Genomic DNA, 23568 nt, shown 5'->3' with positions numbered 1-23568 from the left:
ACCATTACAGACAGACAATTTAACAGACATGAGCCCATCAAATTGAGTGCACTGAGTTCTATCAGGCAGATAGTTAGCAAACCATGCAACTGCATGTGCCGAAAGACCAATGCTCGACAGTCTCTGCCTTAGAATAGCATGATCAACTGTATCAAAAGCCTTAGAGAGATCAATAAAAAGTGAGACACAGTGATGTTTTTTGTCAAAGGCTTCAGTGATATCATTTAAAAACCTTCATGGCTGCTGCAATTGTGCTATGCTTCTTCCTGAAGCCCAATTGGTACATTGATAAAACAGAGTTAGTATATAAAAACTATTAGCTGTTCACTAACAAGGGTTTCAAATAATGTTACAATCCATTGATTAAGATTACTGTCATCCCCCAGCCACGCTGATTGCATGGATCATGAACACAGTTTCTGTCAGCATAGTCGTAAAACACACAGGAATCCAGACCTACACAACCCTGACCTTCTGTGCTCCAGTGGACCTTGGTGCTTTCGGTGGTATGTGATTTGGGGCACCTGTTACATCATGTGTTTTGGATGGCCCCAGCTGCCTAGGTGGTTTATGTTCAACCGGGGTCCTCCAGGGGACACCAGGCTTAGGGTCAGGGGCTCCAAGCACTGCAGGCAGCTACCACCTCACCTCAAATATCCCTCTGATGTCCCCAGATATACATATGTCTGTCAGTAGTGGATTAATAGCATGTAAGACATGGTAATATCTAGGAGGAGGAATGAAGTCTGACAATAATCTAGACGATATATATCAAATCTGTCATCAAGGTGTATTAGTATCCCATGACTCTGTTATAAACTGATGGGTCATAGTTAATGTCCATAGGTAATACTCTGTGATGATGAATTGAATGTTCATGTGTTTAAAAACGTTATTTTGAATACATGCAGTCCTTATACCTGCTTTACAAAGGCCCTTGAGGTAAGACCTTTACAAATAAACAGCTAAAAAACGCAAACCATGAGCTCAAACTCCATTCTGACTCCTCCAGCGAAGGCTGAAGAGAACAGACCAGTTCAAGATTGCCATCTAGTGGATATATATATAAATAGTTGACCAATGACCAATGAGAATCTGTTTTGGCGATGGATCGTCCTATGGGAGCTTTCCTCAGCTGTCGACACTGTCTCACTTAAATATGCCATCACCGTCACACCTGAAGATGACAGTGACATGGAATGAACAGAAGCACTAAGACCTTTACTTCAATATCTATCTGAAATATTCCCAAGTGGTCTATGTGCAACCAAAAGGTGGCAGAAACATTGTCGGCCTCTAAGTGTTTGTTGCGTCTTTATTTGATACCTGTCATTCTAGAACCTTCCTGAAATACTCCAATACAGTCTTTATGTTGGACATGATGTCTCTATGTATTAGTCCTCCCACAGCTGTTAGCCTGAGTGTTACATTCTCTTCACATCTCCCATAACCACCCATGATGTGATGAATGCTCTAGCCTTTAGATGCTGAGGGTAACTTGCACATGTTCTGTTGAACGCGATCGTTTTGTGGGGATTCGATGGGGGTTGGGTGGTTGTCCTAACGGGAGGTAGGTGTGCACATTTTCCGTGTTCATTTAGGCGTATGCGATACATCTTTCTACATGTGTATAGATGTCAGGATGCCGCAGCATGATTTTTTTCCCCTCCATCTTTCTCATTTGCAGTAGGTAGGGCTCTACCATACTAGTTCATCTTCATTTTCTGCCCTTACAATTTTTACAGTTCTCTCATAACTCATACAATATACATCTAAAACAAGATTAAAAAAAAATAATAATTGAACAATCCAAGTCTAAATATACTAATTCTGATTTATACCATACAACAAATGAAGATATATGTATAATTCAATAAATTTACTGTCACCTACAATTGTATGTAAAAGTTATACATAAATCTAAATATGAATGTATTAGTCATATCAGCTCAGTTGGTCCTGTGTGGCTCAGCTGGTAGAGCATGGTGCTCACAATGACAGGGTTGTGGGTTCTATTCCCACGGGGGACCAGTATGGGGGGAAAAGTATGTACTTTTGCATCTGCTAAATGACTGAAACATTTAATAATAATACTACTGCAAATATTCTGCTTCATAATGTATGGCGTGTGAATGTTCAGGCTAACAAATGAAAACAGAGAGGCAACATGAACTAAACAAAGATAATACATTTAATAGTGTTTCTCATTAGGGCAATGCAAGATACAATGTAAACATGAACGAGACACAACAACAACAAAAAGGTTTTCAAAATGAGAACGTTAAAAAAGGGACGGCCCTGTTTTCAAAATGAAACGCTGGCACACAGACCAATTCCTACGTTTCCCGTTGAAGAGTAGACTGATTCGATTATTTGTACATTTGCTGTACTTTCACATACACTTATTGACTTACTGATGCAAAATCATGACATGTCCTGACATGTCCTGCTGCTTTATCGCTTCGTCGCGCGACATTACATTTTGTCACACCGAATGACTCACGTCAGTGACATTTACAAAAGGAATCCGTTTCTCTTGAACTCCAACCTCCCATGACACCTTTATTTTGAAAACAGGACTAGTCTCTAGAGTTGAACACAAATGTTGCATGAGAATAATGCAAATTAAAAAAAGAGAGAAAAACAAATACTATAGCAACTCCTTTGGTCCAACTCGAAGCACTGGTGGTATGATGTAACAGAGTTGACCTGCTGGTAGTGGGTCATTATTGTTTCAAGTTTGGGTATAAGGACCTAGACGGTTTACAGAGCATAGGTTTAGAGAGTATAACTTTGGTTTGAGGCCTTGTCTACAAATTGGGTTTTTGTGACAGTGTTGGAGATTTGCCACACTACCTTCTACTGTAAATAGGAATTAGACTATAACTGGCGTCACTGATGAAGGCCTTATCTTAGGTAATAACAAGACTTTTGACTACGCCAACTAAAATGTATTCAGTGACCCCTCAAATGACACACATCTTTATCTGACAAATCCTCCCTCCAGAAAATATGGATGTGGCAATAAATATGGTCCATATTGGTACCCATACAAAAAAAAAAGCAAGGTAGTTTTAAGCAGTGTGAGCAGTTATTGCTTAGTGCGATGTGACATGATGTATCTGTCTGAGGGGAAATTAAAGAGAGTATAAAGTAGTAATTAGAACAGGAAGTCAAACAGTGAGAGTCTCAGCATGGCAAGAACCACAAAAAAAAGAACCAGCATGCTCTATTCCTCAGCCATGCAATACATTAGCATTCTAAACAATGCCCCAACGCCACCTGTTGTGTTAAGCAATTGTGTTAAGTAACACTTGGCGTAGTCGGCAGTCCCATTCCACCTGTCTGAAGAGTTACCATCAGTTCTAGCACTGAGTAAGCTTTCATCCCTCTCCTTTTCTTCTTATTTTCTTTCATTCATTGACTTCCTTCATGAGCAAACAACAAAAATTTAACTCTAAAAAAGTTATGTTCAACATACCTACTAAAAACAACCCTTAGGTTAAACACCTCACACCCCTTTCACAAACACCTACTACTAACTTTCTCAAAACATCACATCTCCTACCACCCTAACCTACCCCTTCTCTCGTTAACCTGACTCTCCAGCCTCTCCCTTCACACCAGGAGAGAATATGCCATCAGACAGAAGTTGAAGCTTCACCACAGCAAATGATATAAAGCTGAATAAATCAGACACATGATTAATATGCCACCCGCTAAAAAGCTGGAGAGAGACAGAACGAGAGAGACAAAGAGTGAGAGCATCTATCCATCTTCGACAGCCACAATCTCATTCGTTTTAGATTAGCCCCTCGTGGCTGTGTTTCCCCGCTATCAGGACGCCACCGGCGCGAGACTTACTGGGCTTCAAAACTTTAACTACCGCAATTAAAATGGTGTTTTGATAATGAGATTTCACCGTCACGCATCGTACATGGATTGTTCATTAGCCCAAGCTGTGGGTGATGGGAGAAGAGGAGGAAGGAAGTATGATGCAGTGTTATTCATTGTCTCTGATGGAAGCTGTTGCTACTGGTTTTAACGGAAGTCTAGTCAGCATGAACAGAGGAGCACAATGTCCACAACTGTATCCAGCTCCTCTGTCTCTAACGCTCTCTCTCTCTCTCTCTCTCTCTCTCTCTCATTATCTCTGTCTCGTTCTCTCATTCTTGCCATGTCATCTACATTCCACAATCTGATCCATCTCAGGTTTCCCAACGCATCCCACACACAACCAACCTCATCCCTGACCTCCTCCTATCTTTCTCCTGAACTCACCTGCACGCAATCCATCTCATCACAGTGCGCACGTACTCTCTCTCAAACACACCAACACACAACATCTCACATCACGTGCTTCTACGACCCAAACCTCATACACTAGATGCACTCAACATATGCAATCTCTTCGTTCTTCCTACTCCAAGTGACTGGGAACTACAAGCTTTGGTTGAGGCGAAAGAAAGAAAAAGAACATGGTGGAATAGGCCAAAGCGTGAGCAAGGAGGCACTAGTAAAGGAAAAGTAGAAAAAAAGAGCTGTGAGGAGAAAAGCCATTCCGGCTGGTGCTATCTAGGATTACTAGGCTTAAGGGAAGGTCACGCTCGAGAAGGCCCGCCAATTTGTTAAAATAAAAACAGAGAAAGGAGACAGGGGCAGAGAGTCGAGGCAGTGTGGCGTCAGTAGGGACGGTCTCACTTGGCTGAATTCGCAAATATGGGAGAGGCTCTAATCTATTCTCTCCGACATGAATGGCATCCCTCGTCGTTATGTGCGTGTGTGGCCCCTGCATGGGTGCTACTTTACCACAAATCTGTGGCACCCTCCACCAAAGTTAAAACTCAAGGGTGTGTGTGTGTTTCTTCCCTATAAAACCCACTGGAGGGGAAAGGAAATGAACTGAGTCCTTCCAAAGCCGGGAAGCACCTTAACTGTTATGTGGGGATAAGTGATAAAAAAAATCATCTGTAGAGGAAACTTTTAAACCAACCAGTTTTAGTGGACCTCAACAACATCACTGTTGTAATCTGTGGACAAAGAACCAAACCCATGTAGTATTTTCTCTCTTTCTCCTCAGAAGATTCTAAACATTCTGAACATGGTCAAGTCTGAAATGAATTCCCATGGGGCTTAATCGAGGACATAAAAAAGTGTTTTCTTATATTTGGTGGTAGGTATAGGTTTGGAAGTGGATGGATTAAACTACGATGGCCCTGTAAGTACACATTCCCGACAAGACTACCGCTTAACAGTTGACATTACGCGGTTGACATCTGCGATGGTTCCAAATGTCACTTTTGCCATGGAAACAGGGTTGAAGAGGCTGGCATGGCTTGTGTTCAAATGGCATGGAGGCATCTGCGTACTGTAGGTGGAGGAGAGAGACTCTCCAAGAACAAAAACATTTTGTTCAGGCACAAACGTGACAGCTCGAAGGCAGTCTGGTGAGTACCTAGAGGCCCTCGATGCTGACACAACTCTTACCTCTGTGGATCTGTGGTAGAGAACAGCTAGATGTTAACGAGGTCGGAACCCGGGTCATTGGGTTCTGCCGGTGCCATTCACAGTCCACTAGCCACGCACGCTAGCCAGGAGGAAGGACCAGAAGGGATTCTTACGTGGCCATTGGTTAAAAATCCTGTCCATCATGTCACAACATTTTGTGCTGTAGCTCAATGGAAGTAAGCCTCTCCAATGGGATTGGAGAAGGTTCAGTGCCATTAGCAGCTGTTGCTCTTTTGAAAAAGGCTATTTAAAAAAAGCAGTGGACCTGAAATGAGTCATGACCTAAAGGTGTTTACATGACAGATGATGGCTTGAATTGATTAAGGGATATACAGTATATTTTTGGATCATATCTCCTTAGACGAGAAAGGTAATGTTGATCATGTTTTTCTATAGCTATGCTTTTTAAAGATGCCTATTTGTATTGCACATTTCCTCATTATTACATTTCTGAAAGATGTTCAAATACAATGGGGTGAAAACGAAAAACAAAGAAGACAAAAATGATATTTTTGACCAAAACATTTGACAAATTATAAAAATAAAAAAAAATACATAATACTGAATATGAAAAAGACGAGCTTGACACATTACAATTCCCTTGTAATTTGCAGGCGCAGGCAGAGAAGCCATGTAAATTGAGCTCAATTAAACAATAGCGATATGCATTAATATGTGCTGAAGCGAAATGTTATGGGTGATTCAACACGTTTACATAATGCCTTTGTCGAGGGGAGGGAGATGGGTTAGGGGTTCTGTATCAACTGTAGTTGTACTATACATAGACCTAATTATTGATTTCCATTGCTTTACATGGGATATGATGGGTGAGATAAAGAGCATTTTACCCTCCATTTGTGAAGCAGAACTAACTTCAGCTTCTATAGATCTGTATGCAAGGGCTTGAAATTCATACCAAATAGACTGTAGAAATATCAAAAAATGATACAGTATATCACACATTATTGACTTTTGTACTAGGTTGCGGGGTCTAGTCCAGTCTAGTGAGGCAGTGGATAAATATTTGATTGTCAAACCACAAATGGGAGGTAAAAACATTAGTTCAAAATAAATAAGATTTGAATCAGGCATTACGTACAGACCAATAAGGAGAAAGGAAGTGTCCATGATTCTGCTAGTTGCAGCACACAGCATGGGGGGGGGAAACGTAATTTAGAAGGTTGAAAAAAAAGATAGCCAAATACAAGAAAGTGAACTAAAAAAAATAATAAACTACAAAAAAAAACCTGACTAATTCTTAGCTGCATTAATATTTGAAAACATTAAATTATGTACAGGCATTGTGTAGTTGGTAGTTTCACTGACCAGCAGTGCATTTGGTATTGCATTGTAACTGCCGGTTTGTAGGGCAACAGGAAAAAGTGTGTTGCAGTAGCATTCGTCTCCCACAAGAGAGTACCATGTACAGTATCCAATTATTATATTGTGAGGAGCATTGGCATCCTCCAATGACTTAGATATTTTTCAACTCAGGAGTTAAAAAACTTGAGGTAAAAAAATATGCATATTAAATAGTTTTTAAAAAAAATCAATAAATAATATGCTGAGTATTTCAACTGCATCCTTACATTAATGCACTGTAAACAAGTGTTAAAGTGCATTAATTCACAAAAAACGGAACTTCAATCTTCATTATTGTCTATGTGTGATCACACTGTAACAACAAAAAACAACTATGGTTGGCTAAAACAGATATAACTGCGATCGAGCAGGTACAATACTTTGTTTAATACTATAATACTGTCCAGCAGAAAATGTCATGAAAAGTTAGTGTTTAACCTCAATTGAGAAGCTCACACACTGTTAGAAAAATATTTCAGCAGTCTTGAACACCAGCCAGTTGAAATAGTACTTCATTTGGATTTTCAATTGGGGATCGTTTTGAAGTAATATCAGTATTGAGTTTGGGGAAAACGTATAAGTAAATAGTAACTCAAAATAGTCCTGCAGCACTATTCTAAATCCAGTAGATACCAAACTACTTTTAAAGAAAGGAAGTAAACATAAACTCCATTGCATACCACATAAACCAATACTGCACAGCAATATCCGCATATTTCAATATGCTTTGATTTGGGTTCAGAAAATCCAGATGCCCAGATGTTATCAAAACATATATTTTTTTAAACTTTGTTTTAGGTATTTTTTTGAATACACTGTATTAGGCTATTTGTGCCCATAAATAAATAGAACATCTACAAAATAGCCAATGAAATGATATTCTGCATTGGTTTAATCACATTGTGGGCTCGAGGCTGGGATTTAAAAAACATTATTAAGCCATATTTCCAGTACTTATTTTCTGTGCAACTGCAACTGCTATTGCTACACTGTATACAGTAAAGCGTATATAAAAAGATATTTGTCTGGGACTAATACAGACAACTTAGTGTGTAAACGTATTGTGTAAAGTAATATCTTGGTGGTAGGTAATTATTATTTTTTTTTACTGAAAAGCACCTTAAATTGGATTTTATTCCCCCAATAAGTATACTTTAATTAGATTTCAAGCTTGACAGATTTTGGCTTTATTTGCATGCAAGAATCTGTAGGCTTGGTTGAAAATATAGAATAAGAAGTGGGACTACAAAAACAGGGTGAAACTACAAAGTTCGTCGAATTACGTGTACCTCAACATAGATATTCCATTTGTGAAACTTCAGAGATCCGAATATCCGAGAGGAAACTTTGACTCTTTCCAATTCTGGGCTGTCGGTGGAGTGTTACACAAGAAAGCAGAAATACATCTCCAAGGACAGACAAAAAGACACACAGAGACACTAAAGAACAAAACATACAATAATGACTAAAAAAAATAATCAAAGGATTAGTCATTTTAAGTGAGTCAATTGTGACTCACTGAGAGTCACTGATATCTCTCCCTTTCTCTTGTTTCTTTCTTATTTGATTCTGAACATTCTACTACAACACTCTAGATTGATCCTATTCGCTCGGTAACGTTCCTAAAACACTCCTACTCAAGTGATTCTCTTGAACGTTACAAAAATTATTTTGGGGGTATTCATGCTCGTAGGCCTATGGCACTGTCATACATTTGGTAATGATGTTGATTCACCGATGTGTTCTGTCCACTTCTTCGAACCCCCATTCAGTTGATCATCTACAAAAAGGCACCTATTTGGCATTACAGTCAGAAGGGCAGGTATAAGGCTTGCCATCATTGCCCAGCTATCTTCTCTTTCTAATGTAAACCCCTTCTAGAAGGTGTCGTGTCAAATCGCATCGTTCCAAAGTTCCAAAAACATATTTGTGTTTCTAACACTTGGGTTGGCCAACCCCATTTTCAGTCTCTCGTTACATCCCATATCGCACACAAAAATCTGGACTTTTAGTCTTTTATGTGTACATTTTAGTAAACCAGAAATAAAAGTGTCTCTTTCTCATTATAAGGTTAAAACAACATTTTTTTTTTAACATAAAGTATTTCAGAATCAATTATTTGTTTACATATTTGGAGCATATTGCTTGTGGTAGCTCTTGTGGGGTAACATTCTTATGGAGTGATGTCATCACCAGTATTCTTAGTGACATCATCAAAGGGGGGAATTGTTATTATTATTAGGCCATTACTTTTTCCTCTCTAGGTAGTTGGAGGGGACCCAGCCCTTGCGGGGATGCAGGGCATCTTGGACCTTGCAGTACCACCACCCGTTGGGGTTCCTGTCTAGAACCTCCAGGCAGGTGCCCTCAGGGAAGCCCATGGTCTCATCGTCCCCCCGGTAGTCAGCGATGGAAACATATACCTCCCTCCCCAGGTTGTTATGGATCAGCTGGCTCTTCTCGATAGGCTTGGGCCTGACCGTGGAGACGGGGATACCATTACGCTGCACAACAACCCCAACCCTGCTCAAGGCGTCCGTCCCGCCACCGGCGCCAAATCGTTCCGCCGAAGACCCCCTGGTGGTGATAGAGCGCTCTGAGGGTCTCGATCGGGTCTCGACTGTGACGGGTTGCGCACGCACAGCGTTGAAAGAGGAGTTACGGCGCACGCCAAGAGTAGCGGAACCGGAGCGGTACTGGTCGGTACGATACTGGTTGTGGGCGGCCAATGACTCATTCCGCCTCAGGGAACTTGTCATGTAATGTTGACTGACCATGGCGGGCTGTGGCGCAGACACGAACACGGACTGGGGTCTGACGGCAGACTGCGGTCTCACCCCACCGTTCCTCATTCTCGCGGCTCCGTTAACCAGCACAGCCGGCTTGGAGAAGCCCCCCGGAGGCTTGGAGGGGATGGGGGGAGTGTTCCTCGATCTCAGACCCCCTGGCGTGTTGTGTACCTGGTGGTGGTTGGTGAGTCCCTGGAGGTTGATGTCGTTGAGTGCCAGCACGCGCTGCTCATTCTTCTCCAGGCTGTTGGACTTGCTCCCGGTGCCGCTGCCCGACCCAGAGCGCTGCCCGTCAGACTCGGACCCACCGCCGTCCCTCCCTTGGCGGATGGGCTCCAAATAAAAAGTGGGCGCCCAGCCTTCCTTGTCCCGCCAACGAATGTACCACCAGCCGCTCTCCTGCCTCTCCAGGACTTCCACCTCCACCCCAGATGGAAAGCTCAGCTCTGACTCCTGGACCTTGTCGTAGGCGTCTGTGGTCCGGTATAGGTTGAACCCTTCCAGATCTGAATCTCCCCGGCTCCCTTTGGAGTAGATGGAAGAGAGGTCTGAGGTGCTGTTGAGGGAAGAATGGGAGTCCTCCGACGAGATGACGGAGGCCGTCTCTGAGTCTTTGAGCCCATGGACGGTATGCCGGAGCTGACCCGTGGGCCTCAACTGGCGTCTCAGGGAAGTGATGTCCATCCTCTCAGGGCACTGTGGCTCTGACTTGGTGGTGAGCAGAGGTTTAGGCCTCACCGAGGGCTTGAGCTTGGTGGAGGGGCTCTGGCCTATCCTTTGCTCCACCGTCCGGATGCCTGGAGGTTTCCTGGAATCTCTACCCGATTCGTCTGAGGACAACCTGGGGCTGGTGTCGGCTTTGGCTAGGGACTGGCTTCGGCTCAGCTCCGGGGCGATCTTCTTCAATGGCTTTCCCCCTGCTAGAGGTGAAGACCCTGAGGGTTTGCGGGGTACAGTCGAGGAGTGGTAGATCCTTGGGGAGTTGGAACCACCGCAGCCTTTGGCCGAAGCCCCTTCATCACCACTACTGCGCCTGAAGCCATCGTTCTCATAGATACATTCTTCCTTGGCCATCTCTTCAACGGACCTGAAGGACCTTCTTCTATAGCTGATAATCACAGGGGAGGTCTTGCAGACCGGAGGAGAACTACGGTACTTCTCACAGACCACGCTGTTGATTTTCACCTCCAGGGGGCGATGTATTGTCTCTCCCTTCAGGGAATCTGTGTCCGACTCGCCCTCGCATCCAACAGCGGGAACGTCGTATTCCGGTTCCTCATACACTGTGGGCCGGCTGGGGGATTCTGGGGCTTTGGAGGATGAGGAGATGGAGTGACTGGGTGAGGGTGATGGTGTCTCTTCTGAGTCTTGCTTTTTGGTGGGTGGAGCTGGGGGCGGGACTTTGGGGCGTGTAAGCGTGCTGGTTCGTCGGCTAAGGTTGGGTTTCTTGCGTTTGTCGATGTAGGAGCAGGGGGCCCAACCCTCCGTCTCCCCGATCTGGACATACCACCAGCCCCCGGAGTTCTTCTCTATGACCTACAGAGAAGACAGGTGGGAAGATAACCAACAGTCAGACACACTTGATGGAGCTATCACTTTATAATCAACATTCAGCCTCACTTGAACTTCACACTGATGAAAATAGTATTTTTAACAATGGGTCCTGATCAAAAGTAGTGCCCTATAAAGGAAATAGGGTGTCATTTAGGAAGTAGACAATGTTTCTCATACATGTAGATCTCTTGAGCATTGCAGTTATACAGATGTAGGATCTTAATTTGATCACCCTGCTGCAGAAGAATTTGGCATCTATAATGCACAGGGAGAGGGTCAGAGTAATAGTGTCCTATTTCTCTACTGCTGTTCTCTCCCTCCCTCCATCATCCCCTCCACTATCACACCATCATCCTCCTCATTGACAGATGTAGGACCTTCATTTGATCACTCTGTTGCAGGATGGCTTTCCTGCAATGCAAGACACTTACAACTTGTAGTGCATTTGAGATTTTAAAAGTCTTCTGAAGTGAGTAATTTCCACTTTGAAATTTCAGACTTAATTTCCCCTTAAGAACAACGTATCAACCCCTACAAAAAAAACATGTAGATTCATTATAATCCACATAATAATTCCAATTTCCTGTAGCAAACTGGCTCAAATTACATCCTACATATTCTGGGTATCATTCTTGGTGCGACGGTTAGAGAAATCAAAACAAAAGCTCCTTTCTTCTAACGTGAAATGTCCACCCTGACATCCAGCTGGCCTCTATACAGTACGTTGCCAGCATTATCAAAATGAACAGACCGCCAAGGCCATATCTATGAAGCTTCAGCAGCTGTGTCTCTGGTGAGCTGTCAGTTGTCATTAATATTCCATGTGCTCAGACAGATTTCAATACCAACATATGTACAGCGGTTCTGAGCATAGAGATAGATCATATAGACAGTAGCCTATCCATCTATCCAGAAACGAAATATCTGTGTATATATACTGTATCTATCTCTAAGATTCTGGGTGCTTACGTCAGCTTTTTGTCCTCCACGGAAACTGATGCCATCAGAGATGCAGGACTGGAACTCTGCGATGGTGTAGTACTCCGCTTCCACAGTAGGGGGCTCTGGTGGCTTGGGTAACTGGAAGCCCTGCACAAACAAGACGAATGGAATAAGAAGCAATCTTGAGTTCAATGTTCTATGTTTATGTTTTAAAAAACGTTTTCTGATACATACTGTATTTGAGAGTGACTTACCAGATTTGTTTCTCTTCTAGGAGGAGGTTTTTGTCGGAGGTTGGGAGAGCCTAATGAATGGAATCATAGATTAGCATCATTTACTGTCAAATGTAGAAATTATAGAAGTGCAATTAGTAGTCTATTGTACACACATAACAGACGAGTACAAACCTTAGTATATCCGTAAAACCCCAATCAAAATGTTATATCACCCAGCACTATATATGTTTTTATTGCATTTTATTACACCCAAATATTAGTCACACAAATATATCCCAGCACCCAAATATTAGTCTAATAGGTATATATTAGCACCCAAATATTAGTCAAATAGGTATATATTAGCACCCAGATATTAGTCAAATAGATATATATTAGCACCCAAATATTAGTCTAATAGATATATATTAGCACACAAATATTAGTCTAATAGATATATATTAGCACCCAAATATTAGATTCACACTATACACCTTCGTCTTTCCATGTCTTACCTATAGCCTCAAAGCCTATGTAAGAAGAAAACAATATTTTACTTCCGTCAAGTAAATAGTCTAATTTGAATCACCATACAACTCCATAATCGATGACACTCACCTATCGACACCCTGTGTGGAGCGACACGTGCTACAGCAGGGGAACCAGGTTCCGTCTTCCCCTTACTGTCCTGTAGAGGGCCACTAGCACCAGGGCCCAGGCTAGGACTGGAGGTACCCATCCCAGATCCAGGACTCGGACCTGGGCCAGGGCTGGGGCCGTGGTCGGGGCTGGGGTTATAACCTGGGGCATAGGGCATGGGCAGGCTGATCTCACTCTTGGAGATGTGGCGCTCAGGACTGGTGGAATCTCCATCCGTTTGGACATCCTTCGAATCAAATCAAACTTTATTTAAACTGCATTTTTTACAGTAAAAAAAACCCAATACAATAAAAGAGATATATCGAACAAAAGCTAATAAATAAACTTAAAGTGCTTAAAAACTAAAAAGCTAAAAGTTCAATCAAATGAAATCTTAAGTTGAAAGCAAAATCTTAAAACCGTACCTTCTCACTGCTGGACTTCTTCTGGAGCAGGTTGCTGATCTCCATGATGTTGCCGATGATCTCCACAGGGCCTGTCAGGGTCTTCTTCCTACCTGGGGATGAGAAGTCCTCCTTCATCTTATTCAGGTATGAGGCCGGGGCCCAGCCCTCCTTCCCCAGGTACCTAGCAGCAAAATAGGGGAGGAAAATGGAAGTTTACTCACCGGTCAAATAGTAACCCTTACCGGTCAAATAGTAACCCTTACCGGTCAAATAGTAACCCTTACCGGTCAAATAGTAACCCTTACCGGTCAAATAGTAACCATTACCGGTCAAATAATAACCCTTAGGGTTACTATTTGACCGGTAGGAGTTACTATTTGACCAGTAGGAGGTTACTATTTGACTATTTGGTCAAATAGTAACTCCTACCGGTCAAATAGTAACCCTTATTGGTCAAATAGTAACCCTTACCATTCAAATAATAACCCCTACCGGGCAAATAGTAATCCTAAACAGTCAAATAGTAAACCCTACCGGTCAAATAGTAACCCTTACCGGTCATATAGTAACCCCTACCGGTCAAATAGTAACCCTTACCGGTCATATAGTAACCCCTACCGGTCAAATAGTAATCCTAACCAGTCAAATAGTAACCCTTACCGGTCAAAAAGTAACCCTTATCGGTCAAATAGTAAACCCTACCGGTCAAATAGTAACCCTTATCGGTCAAATAGTAACCCTACCGGTCAAATAGTAAACCCTACCGGTCAAATAGTAAACCCTACCGGTCAAATAGTAACCCTTACCGGTCAAATAGTAACCCTTATCGGTCAAATAGTAAACCCTACAGGTCAAATAATAACCCCTACCGGTCAAATAGTAACCCTTATCGGTCAAATAGTAACCCTTATCGGTCAAATAGTAACCCTTACCATTCAAATAATAACCCCTACCGGGCAAATAGTAATCCTAACCGGTCAAATAGTAAACCCTACCGGTCAAATAGTAACCCTTACCGGTCAAATAGTAACCCTTATCGGTCATATAGTAACTCTTACTGGTCAAATAGTAACCATTACCGGTCAAATAGTAACCCTTATCGGTCATATAGTAACTCTTACTGGTCAAATAGTAAACCCTACCGGTCAAATAGTAACCCTTACCGGTCAAATAGTAACCCTTACCGGTCAAAAAGTGCATCTTGTGTTGACTACAAAGTCATTACAAGCAATACACTGTGATTGACAAGTATTCAATAATTATTTACGAAGTCAAAGGGAGTCTTTATTTTGTTTATTCTCCCACTGACTGTCTACGACCACTAGATGTCCTCATACACATGAAAGAACAGACTGATTCTGAGCAGAGCAGTAGAACACTGTGGTGTGAGCCAGTAGGGGGGGGGATAATGTATGATGGATAATGGATAATGTATGAGAGATGTAACAGGACTGTTCTTCAAGCCAGAGCAGAGTAGCATGTGGTAATCATCAGCTGGAGAGTGGAGCTCACAAGGCGTTCGGGGGCCATGAGGAAGCTACAAACAACAGGCCAGGAAATGCACATTTACTGAGTATACAACACACTCTGTCTCTCTTCCACCAACCAGGTCACACACAACGCATTCACCGGATCTCCAACGAGCCACATATGTTAATGGTTTACCATACCATGCAACCGATGAGATGGACCTCTGCCTTGATCACAGTTCCGAAAATAATGATAGGGGACTCATTTCATTAGAGTGTTAGAAAATGTACTTTAACTTTTGGCCCGATTCCAATATGATAAGTCACTTACTTCTCTAGCCTGTAGGCCTTGTTGAAGGGAGTGAAGGATGTAATTGTAATTGGAACTGGGCCCATCCAACATAAAATCACTAATAGGTGTACATTCTTAACTGGAGCAATGTTCTCCGTTGGCTAAAGTGCCAGTCACTCCATGGTGAGGACCAATCAGAGGAAGCCCTGCACAGTAAGAACCAATGGGAGGAGGTGAAGCTCACCTGATGTACCACCAGCCCTCCAGGTTCTTTTGGATGACCTCCACGGTGACCCCTTTCTCAAAGCCGATCTCGTCCTTCCCCTGGCTGGCGTACGGCTGCACCGTCGTGTACTTCTCTTCTACTCGGGTCGATGGAAGGAAGGACAGAGAAAAAAGGAGAGAATCAACATTTCTGTTCAGTAAATCCCAGTCATGAACCCCTTGGAAAACTCCCATTGAATATCCCAGTCACGAGTTATCTACTGCAACAACCAAAGTATTTCAATCAATTAATGTTCTCTTAGAAAGCAACACAGAGGTAAAAGTATCGGGAATCACCCAGTTAGCCATTTTATCTGTTTTGTTTTTTCAAGCCCGCATGGATACTGTATCCATTCCAATCGTATCCTCCAATACAAACACAAACAGCACCCACTACTGGCCAAGCCTCTCATCACATCCACAACACTCTCAAACTCTTCCTTATCACAGCTAGAATGTGACAGAGGCAACCCAGCCAGGACCCACTGTGGACCCATAATAACCACCGTTGAGCGAACAACACAGCAGACTGGATCCATTTGAAATGGCTGGAGAGCTGCAGAGATGCAGTATGGAGCCGGGGCCTCCCTGTTGGAGATAAGGAACCTGAAGCTCTCAGATCTTTATCAGGCTACACTTGGCTGCCCAGAGCCAGATAAGGGAAATCCCAGCGGCCACACTAGAGTGGGATGATCCATAGGGGAATTAAACTACTGTGGGAAAAGCCAAGTGTAAGTATGAGGGGTAGTAGTGGGGGGTAGATAGATAGGGCCACTTTAAGCAGCTGTTGCTTCAACGGGTTGGATATACAGGGGCATGGGAGGGAATGGAGATATAGACAGGGAGAGAATCGGAGTTGGTCCGGTGAGAATGGCTTGTGTCTCAAATGATCCCCCATATTGCCCCATAGAGTGAACTACCTTTGACTATATCAATAGCAGTGCAATATGCAAGAAATAGTGCACTATAGGACGACTATAGTGTCATTCTGGACACAGCCAATGTGTCCCTTGGTGGGATGGGGAAGTGAAACAGGAGGAACGGGAGAGGCATTTCAGAGGTGTGAACGTGCGTGTGTCAGTCTGTTTACAATGGGTGGGGTGTGGTGAGGTTTTAGTGGGAACACATTCTACTGCTGCCTGTCATTCCAGAGGGAGCTGAAGGGCTTGGGTCAATTATAGAGAGCTGTAAGGAATGTCTATGGGGTTTTTGGACTAGGTAGCACAGGGAGTGTTCGTAGGGTGGGGGTGGGTGTGTGGTTGAGGACGTCTGAGTACTTGGAGTGGAGAGGGAATACTGTGTGGGTTTGTGACAGTGTGTGTGTGTGTGTGTGTGTGTGTGTGTGTGTGTGTGTGTGTGTGTGTGTGTGTGTGTGTGTGTGTGTGTGTGTGTGTGTGTGCCTGTGAGTGTGCGTGTGTATTCAAACATACGTATCATGTGTGTGAGCATGCTCTCTGGACATGTACTGTATGCGTACGTGTGTCTCACACTGTCTTAGTGAGTGTTTGACCAGTCAGCTGGGCCCAAAGCCCCAAACAGTGAGTTGAGAAGGAGGTTATCAGCACACTGCCATAAATCACGTTAGACTCTGCTGTAACTGATCCTGTTCTCTAGACATACAGACAGAGGAACAGGGTTGAGGAGACTGGATAGAGTGTTTGACCTAATGACTCGCCCTGTCAACAACACATGAGGTAATCGATGAGGTGAGGTCATCCTGCTGTCACTAGCCAATCAACACCTATGGATTTCATGGGACCAGCCAATCAGACTGTACTGACCTAACATTGGGTCAGAAGAATTTGTGGGTTTGACCGAACAATGCAATAACAAGGGATCCATTTGTTTTTCTTGGGAGTATTTCTGGCGACCAAAGCCAGACCCATTGACCTGAGGTAGGGTCAGAGTAAGTGGACTATAAAACAATAACAAAGCGATCCATTTAGCTTCCTCCTTTGTCTTCTTTGGGAGTATTTTGCCGATAAAGTGAACAACTTTAGACCCATTGACTTGCCGTAGGGTAGGAACAACAACAAAGTAATCCATTTTTGCTTCCTCCTCTGTGGTGTTAATCCATAAGATTTAGCATCTGGCACTTATCTTCCCTCCTTATCTTGTTTACTATCTCGTTTCCACGGTAACTAAATCCTTGACTCCACGGGAAAATGTTATATTTCTCACAAATGGGTCAAGTATTCCATTAGCAAAGAGTGTTTCTGGGTAGTTTCAGATGAGTTGTTAAGAAGACAATTCATTAATATTGTAAGATTAGACTCCCTACTTTCCTCTCTCTAACTCATGCATGCTTCTTTCGCGAATTTTTCTTTAATTCCTCTCATCCTCTCCACTTTCTCAAATCTCTTGCAATAAGGTTGAGCAGGAGGTGGGTAGAGTATTTATGTAATCGTGGAAAGATACATTAAGAAAGAGTGTCCATGTCTCATGACAAGAGTGCATCTTCATAGAGCGAAACCATGAGATACAGTATTTATCCATTACTTATCTCTATGGAGAGAACACTCAGGGTAGAGTAATTCTAAGTATTCTTTATGGTCAATGATCATGTCCCTGATCCCCTTAACTCTACTTTTAGCTTCCTAGAAACTAGTGCTGAGCGATTAACTGACGTCGGTTCAATTACTTGAATTCCATTCCATTTTTTTTTTTTTTTGTGAGCCCAACACTCCATTTCTCCAGTGAGAAATCGAATAATAATAAATCAAGTCAAGAACTATGTGGGACGCCTGGCTGAAGGGAGTTGTAGTTTTCATTAATCACATTTTCAATCTAGTTCTGTGCAGAAATTTGGTAATTAACAACGATGACCATAATTCATTGCACCTGCTCTTTTTGGTGCAGACAGAGATGGATGCACTTTTACTGTACACAGACAGCATAGACTGCATGAGAGAGGAATGTACTCAATGATGAGAGAGGGATAGAAACAGTTTGTGAAGGTGTGCCTTATCTACTTTGAAGACTAGTCAAATTATTTTGTCAGGCAGCTCTGCTGCATACTAGCTTAGCTAAATAGGATGACTAAAGACAGTACAGTATGGGGAGAACAGAGATAACTTTGTCTGGCTGTTTGGCTGCTAATGCCTGAGCAGAGATGAGATGATGACTTTAAGAATTAAAGATAATAAAGTCATCAAATAAAAACAAAGTAATATACACAAGTGAAATATTATTTCATAGTGATTTTTTATTTTTCTACTGATGTCTACCCAATGGGGACCTGACAGAGACAATGGAATATTTTCAATGTTTGGGGAATTGAATGTTCACTATTTTGCGTTTTGTAATGTACATTAAAAACCTCTAAAATCATTCTAATATCATTATTTCACAACGAATTTAATATTTTTAAAAAATAATTGAAAACCATTCTTACATTTTTTTAAATAATCGAACAGAAACCGACCCGACCCCAAAAAGCACCAATCACTCAGCACTGCTAGAAACGGTCTGTGCATGCTGCCTCAAAGCGCCCTATCTGTGCTGCCTGATGCAAACATGCCTCGTCTGGCATTCATAATGACCACAGCCAGCAGCATTTTCATGGTGGGATCATTTTGTAGGGTGGAAACAAGGCCTCTAATCAGAAGTCATAAATGAGGTAGCATGCAGCAGTGTTTCTGATGGTGCTGAAAGCAACACTGGACTCCCAACTGACCTGAGACCCTGGCTGTTAAAATGTGTCAGCCTCAACAGGTGACAATATATCACTACTGTCTGTTTCTGCTGGTTGATGTCTCTAGTACAGCATCCTTACACAGGCATGTACTGTACGTTGACCCGAAGTCTCAAGTGAAGTCATCTGGGATATTGGATATGATGATGATATAGAATATTGATTTCAAGTACAGTGAAATGCCTTTCCCAACCATTCAGTAATCAATGTCAGTAGTACTACAACGAAAATATATGACAACGCCTACTAATTATGCCTCACGCAATGATTGTCCTGATTCCTTCATGGCAACAGTTACATCAGTGGCTCACACTAGAGGCCGACCGATTAATCGGCACGGCCGATTAATTAGGGCCGATTTCAAGTTTTCATAACAGTCGGTAATCTGCATTTTTGGAAGCCGATTTTGGGCGATTACATTTCACTCCACGAGGAGACTGCGTGGCAGGCTGACCACCTGTTATGCAAGTGCAGCAAGGAGCCAAGGTAAGGTGCTAGCTAGCATTAAACGTATCTTATAAAAAACAATCAGTCTTAACATAATCACTAGTTAACTACACATGGTGGATGATATTACTAGTTTATCTAGCTTGTCCTGCTTTACAAATAATCGATGCGGTGCCTGTTAATTTATCATCGAATCACAGCCTTCTTCGCCAAACGGGTGATAATTTAACAAGCGCATTTGCGGAAAAAAGCACTGTCGTTGCACCAATGTACCTAACCATAAACATCAATGCCTTTCTTAAAATCATTAAACCTGCATATTTAGTTAAAAGAAATTCATGTTAACAGGCAATATTAATTAGGGAAATCGTGTCGCTTCTCTTGCGTTCAGTGCAACAGAGTCAGGGTATATGCAGCAGTTTGGGCCGCCTGGCTCGTTGCGAACTGTGTGAAGACCATTTCTTCCTAACAAGGACCGTAATTAATTTGCCAGAATTTTACATAATTATGACATAACATTGAAGGTTGCGCAATGTAACAGCAATATTTAGACTTATGGATTCCACCCATTAGATAAAATACGTAACAATTCCGTATTTCACTGAAAGAAAAAACTTTTTTTCCCTCTAAATTATAGTTTCCAGATTTTACCATATTAATGGCCTAAGGCTCGTATTTGTGTGTTTATTATATTATAATTAAGTCTAATATTTGATATTTGATAGAGCAGTCTGACTGAGCGGTGGTACGCAGCAGCAGGCTCTTAAGCATTCATTCAAACAGCACTTTCCTGCATTCGCCAGCAGCTCTTCGCAATGCTTGAAGCACAGTGCTGTTTATGACTTCAAGCCTATCAGCTCCTGAGGTTAGGCTGGCAACACTATGGGTGCCTATAACAACATCCAATAGTCAAAGGTATATGAAATACAAATGGTATAGAGCGAAATAGTCCTATAATTCCAATAATAACTACAACCTAAAACGTCTTAACTGGGAATATTGAAGACTCATTTTAAAAGGAACCACCAGCTTTCATATGTCCTCATGTTCTGATTAAGGAACTTAAATGTTAGCTTTTTTACATGGCATATATTGCACTTTTACTTTCTTCTTCAACACTGTGTTTTTGCATTATTTAAACCAAATTGAACATGTTTCATTATTTATTTGAGACTAAATAGATTTTTATTTATGTATTATATTAAGTTAAAATAAAAGTGTTCATTCAGTATTGTTGTAATTGTCATTATCACAAATATATATATAATTATAAAAATCGGCCGAATAATCGGTATCGGCCTTTTTTGGTCCTCCAATAATCGGTATCGGCGTTTAAAAATAATAATCGGTCGACATCTAGCTCACACACACACAGAAGTGGATCCATCCACTGTTATAGGCTCCTGCCTGTGATTAAAGCCAGGCTTCAGTGTGGGCTACTGCCCCACATTCACACTTTCCACCAGCCTATTCCAGCCCCCCAGTCCTCCTGCTGCTACTCCTCTGAGAGAGCTAGCTACCTAATTGTAACTGCTTCGCTCAGCTCTGGCTGGAGACTATGGTGAGGCTCTGGCAGCCCATATTAGTACATTCACCAAAAGTATCCAAAAGAGCTGGATGTAGTCATCACATGGAAATCGTTGGCTGAGTATTGAACTAGTGTTTTTTTCTCCTGTGCAGTATAAATAGGACCTGGGGGTTTTCCTGACCATCTGAATAGGAAAAACGATGTCCTATGTTATAGATTAGTAAGACTACAACTAGGAAGTGGAGTTTTTCCTGGTCAGGCCATGTGGTTAGGAAGAACGCCTGGCCCGAAAGTATATAGGTCATCGCAGGCCTGTATAAAATTCCTCAACACAGGTACTAACTCATACCATCTGACACAAGTTCCCCCTGTGTTGGATCAGCTCTGTTGAATCACTTATGTTTATTGTCTCTTTGACTGGTCTGGGATCAGAGTTAAGCTATACCAGGTGAGTCACGCCCCATGTATGTTATTGGGAGCCTGGGAAGTTATATGAGTCCCAGGTCAGTTTCAGTAAACAAACAGACAAAAGACAGAGCCAGGTGGGGTGAGTGGGTTAAAACGTATCCTATAACCAGATGGCTGATCTCTCCTGGTCTTATTAGAGGGATGAGAAATTATTCTGGTTCTAGGTAGGGGTAGTCCACAGACACAGATCTAGGATCAGCCTCCCCAAATCCTATCTATATCAATGACAGAGAACATCTAACTGACCTTCAATCAACATATATAGTAACTTCATCCTTCAATATAGTGACTACTTTTTGATCAAATATGGGTAGATGTAGCCTTTTAATAGCCACAGATCTAGGATCAGCTTATCTTCCCCAGATTCCAACCATAACCATTTGAGGATAAATGCAAAGCTGACCTTGGACCAGTTTTGATTAGATACTAGACAATATGAGACATAGGCTCATGTCTGTCTGGGTCCATCAAAGAGAATTCATTATGACTCAACAGCAACTCTCCATTGAGACATGTTCCAGTATTGCAGTGGCCAGGGGATCTTGGCAACGTGATACATTCAAGAGTGTGAGAACATATCTTTACCAACAAATGTTCACTAAAAACCCAGTCATTAAAATCGAATGGTTCTGAACCTGGAGGGAGTTGTATAAGTACATGAAGTAGCACTACACACAGTAATGTTTAGAACAGCTATTAGCCAACAAGGTTGTTACTGTCGTGCTGTCTGAATCAAATACCCCTCATTATATAATCTGTTTAATGTTAGTAAATGATTCTGCGTAGCAAAATTAAGAAATAATTATCTTTCTAAAAGTAGAGAAAAATGTGGTAAATTTAACTCCGGGAACTGAAATCTACAGGAACACCCAATGTGCTGTTTGTGATGTTGGGGGTTAAGCTGGAGTTGTTGTTGGCTGACTGTCATGGATTTAAAATGAGTTTTCTTACGATGAAGGAATGAGTGTGTATGTGTGTGGTTCTGAGAGAGGCCACTTGAGAGTGTCTGTGTGCTTGTGTGTTTGTGTGTGTGTGTGTGTGTGTGTGTGTGTGTGTGTGTGTGTGTGTGTGTGTGTGTGTTTGCGTGTGTGCATGTGTGTCTGTGTGTGTTGACTGTGTGTTCACCTCGACTCTGCTGGCGGTTCACTATGCCCCCCAAGGTCCATCTGCGGTCCAGTCTCTTCAGATGAGCCTTGCGTCTCTTAGTAACTGATGAGGGGATGGATGGAGAAACCAAAGAAAAACAAAGAAACGTGAAATTAAGAAGCGTATTACAAAATGAACGAAGGCAAAAAGCCGTCGTTAGTTAGTAGGATGGTGAAAACATTACATGGAAAGCCAGCAAATGAACGGTGTCCATTTTAAAGCTATGCATAGTAAATCACATGATTTGTAATAGTGTAGTAGCAAATGGTTTTGCAGAAAGAATTGATACTCATTGTTGTCGTGATAATCACTATCTGTCTTCGGCGTTCACGCGCACGTTTCACAGTCAAGCAGCTAAACTTCTTAAAGGGTGTGTATTTCTGGGGACTGAGTTAAACGGACATTATAAAGGATGAGTGGAATCACAGATATCCCGAGGACAGTGTGAACTAGGTCATAAACACAGAGATGTTTCCTTACGAGAGACAACTGCCCAGAGAAACTATCCTTCACGACGTCTGTCACCGAAAGACCGAAAGAGAACAAGCCCCACATTAAAAGAGGAAGCAATGATCATATGAATAGAAAGGGTGTCTCCATTCATTACAAATAACCCGGGTTAGCGCTTCCAAGCCTGTTCTATTCATTCAATCTCTATGACAATGATGACGTGATGTATCATAGAAATATCATGTAAAGAAGGCGTGTCTCTATTCATTACAAAATGCCAGGGTTAGAGATCCAAGCCCGTCCTATTAATTATATTTCTATAGCAATGATTATGCAGTATCATCCAATCTAGTATGTCTGGAATACTGAAATCTGTTGGTCTTCAAGGTTCTCA

At 42.2% G+C, this 23568-nt stretch overlaps 1 protein-coding gene across 5 annotated transcripts in view; it reads right to left on the bottom strand.

Moving 5' to 3' along the window:
* Positions 1-2168: 2168 nt before the first annotated feature.
* LOC110493536 (SH3 and PX domain-containing protein 2A) overlaps positions 2169-23568 on the bottom strand; it is a 119283-nt gene continuing 97883 nt past the window's right edge. For 2 of the 5 annotated variants that reach the window (XM_036949457.1, XM_036949459.1), the window contains 8 exons: positions 22704-22787; positions 15422-15539; positions 13435-13597; positions 12989-13256; positions 12886-12900; positions 12410-12459; positions 12183-12302; positions 2169-11195 (listed from right to left, as the gene is read on the bottom strand). In XM_036949457.1, the coding sequence (XP_036805352.1) occupies positions 9117-11195; positions 12183-12302; positions 12410-12459; positions 12886-12900; positions 12989-13256; positions 13435-13597; positions 15422-15539; positions 22704-22787 (2897 nt within the window). In that variant the 3' untranslated portion in view covers positions 2169-9116. The remainder of the gene's footprint in view (positions 11196-12182; positions 12303-12409; positions 12460-12885; positions 12901-12988; positions 13257-13434; positions 13598-15421; positions 15540-22703; positions 22788-23568) is intronic. The other 3 variants (XM_036949458.1, XM_036949460.1, XM_036949461.1) reach the window with 2 other exon arrangements.

Source organism: Oncorhynchus mykiss, chromosome 17 (assembly GCF_013265735.2).
Source record: "Oncorhynchus mykiss isolate Arlee chromosome 17, USDA_OmykA_1.1, whole genome shotgun sequence".
In the NCBI taxonomy this organism is placed as follows: domain Eukaryota; kingdom Metazoa; phylum Chordata; class Actinopteri; order Salmoniformes; family Salmonidae; genus Oncorhynchus; species Oncorhynchus mykiss.
The sequence above is the reverse complement of the archived record's forward strand: the minus strand, read 5'-3'. Positions and strand labels throughout refer to the sequence as shown.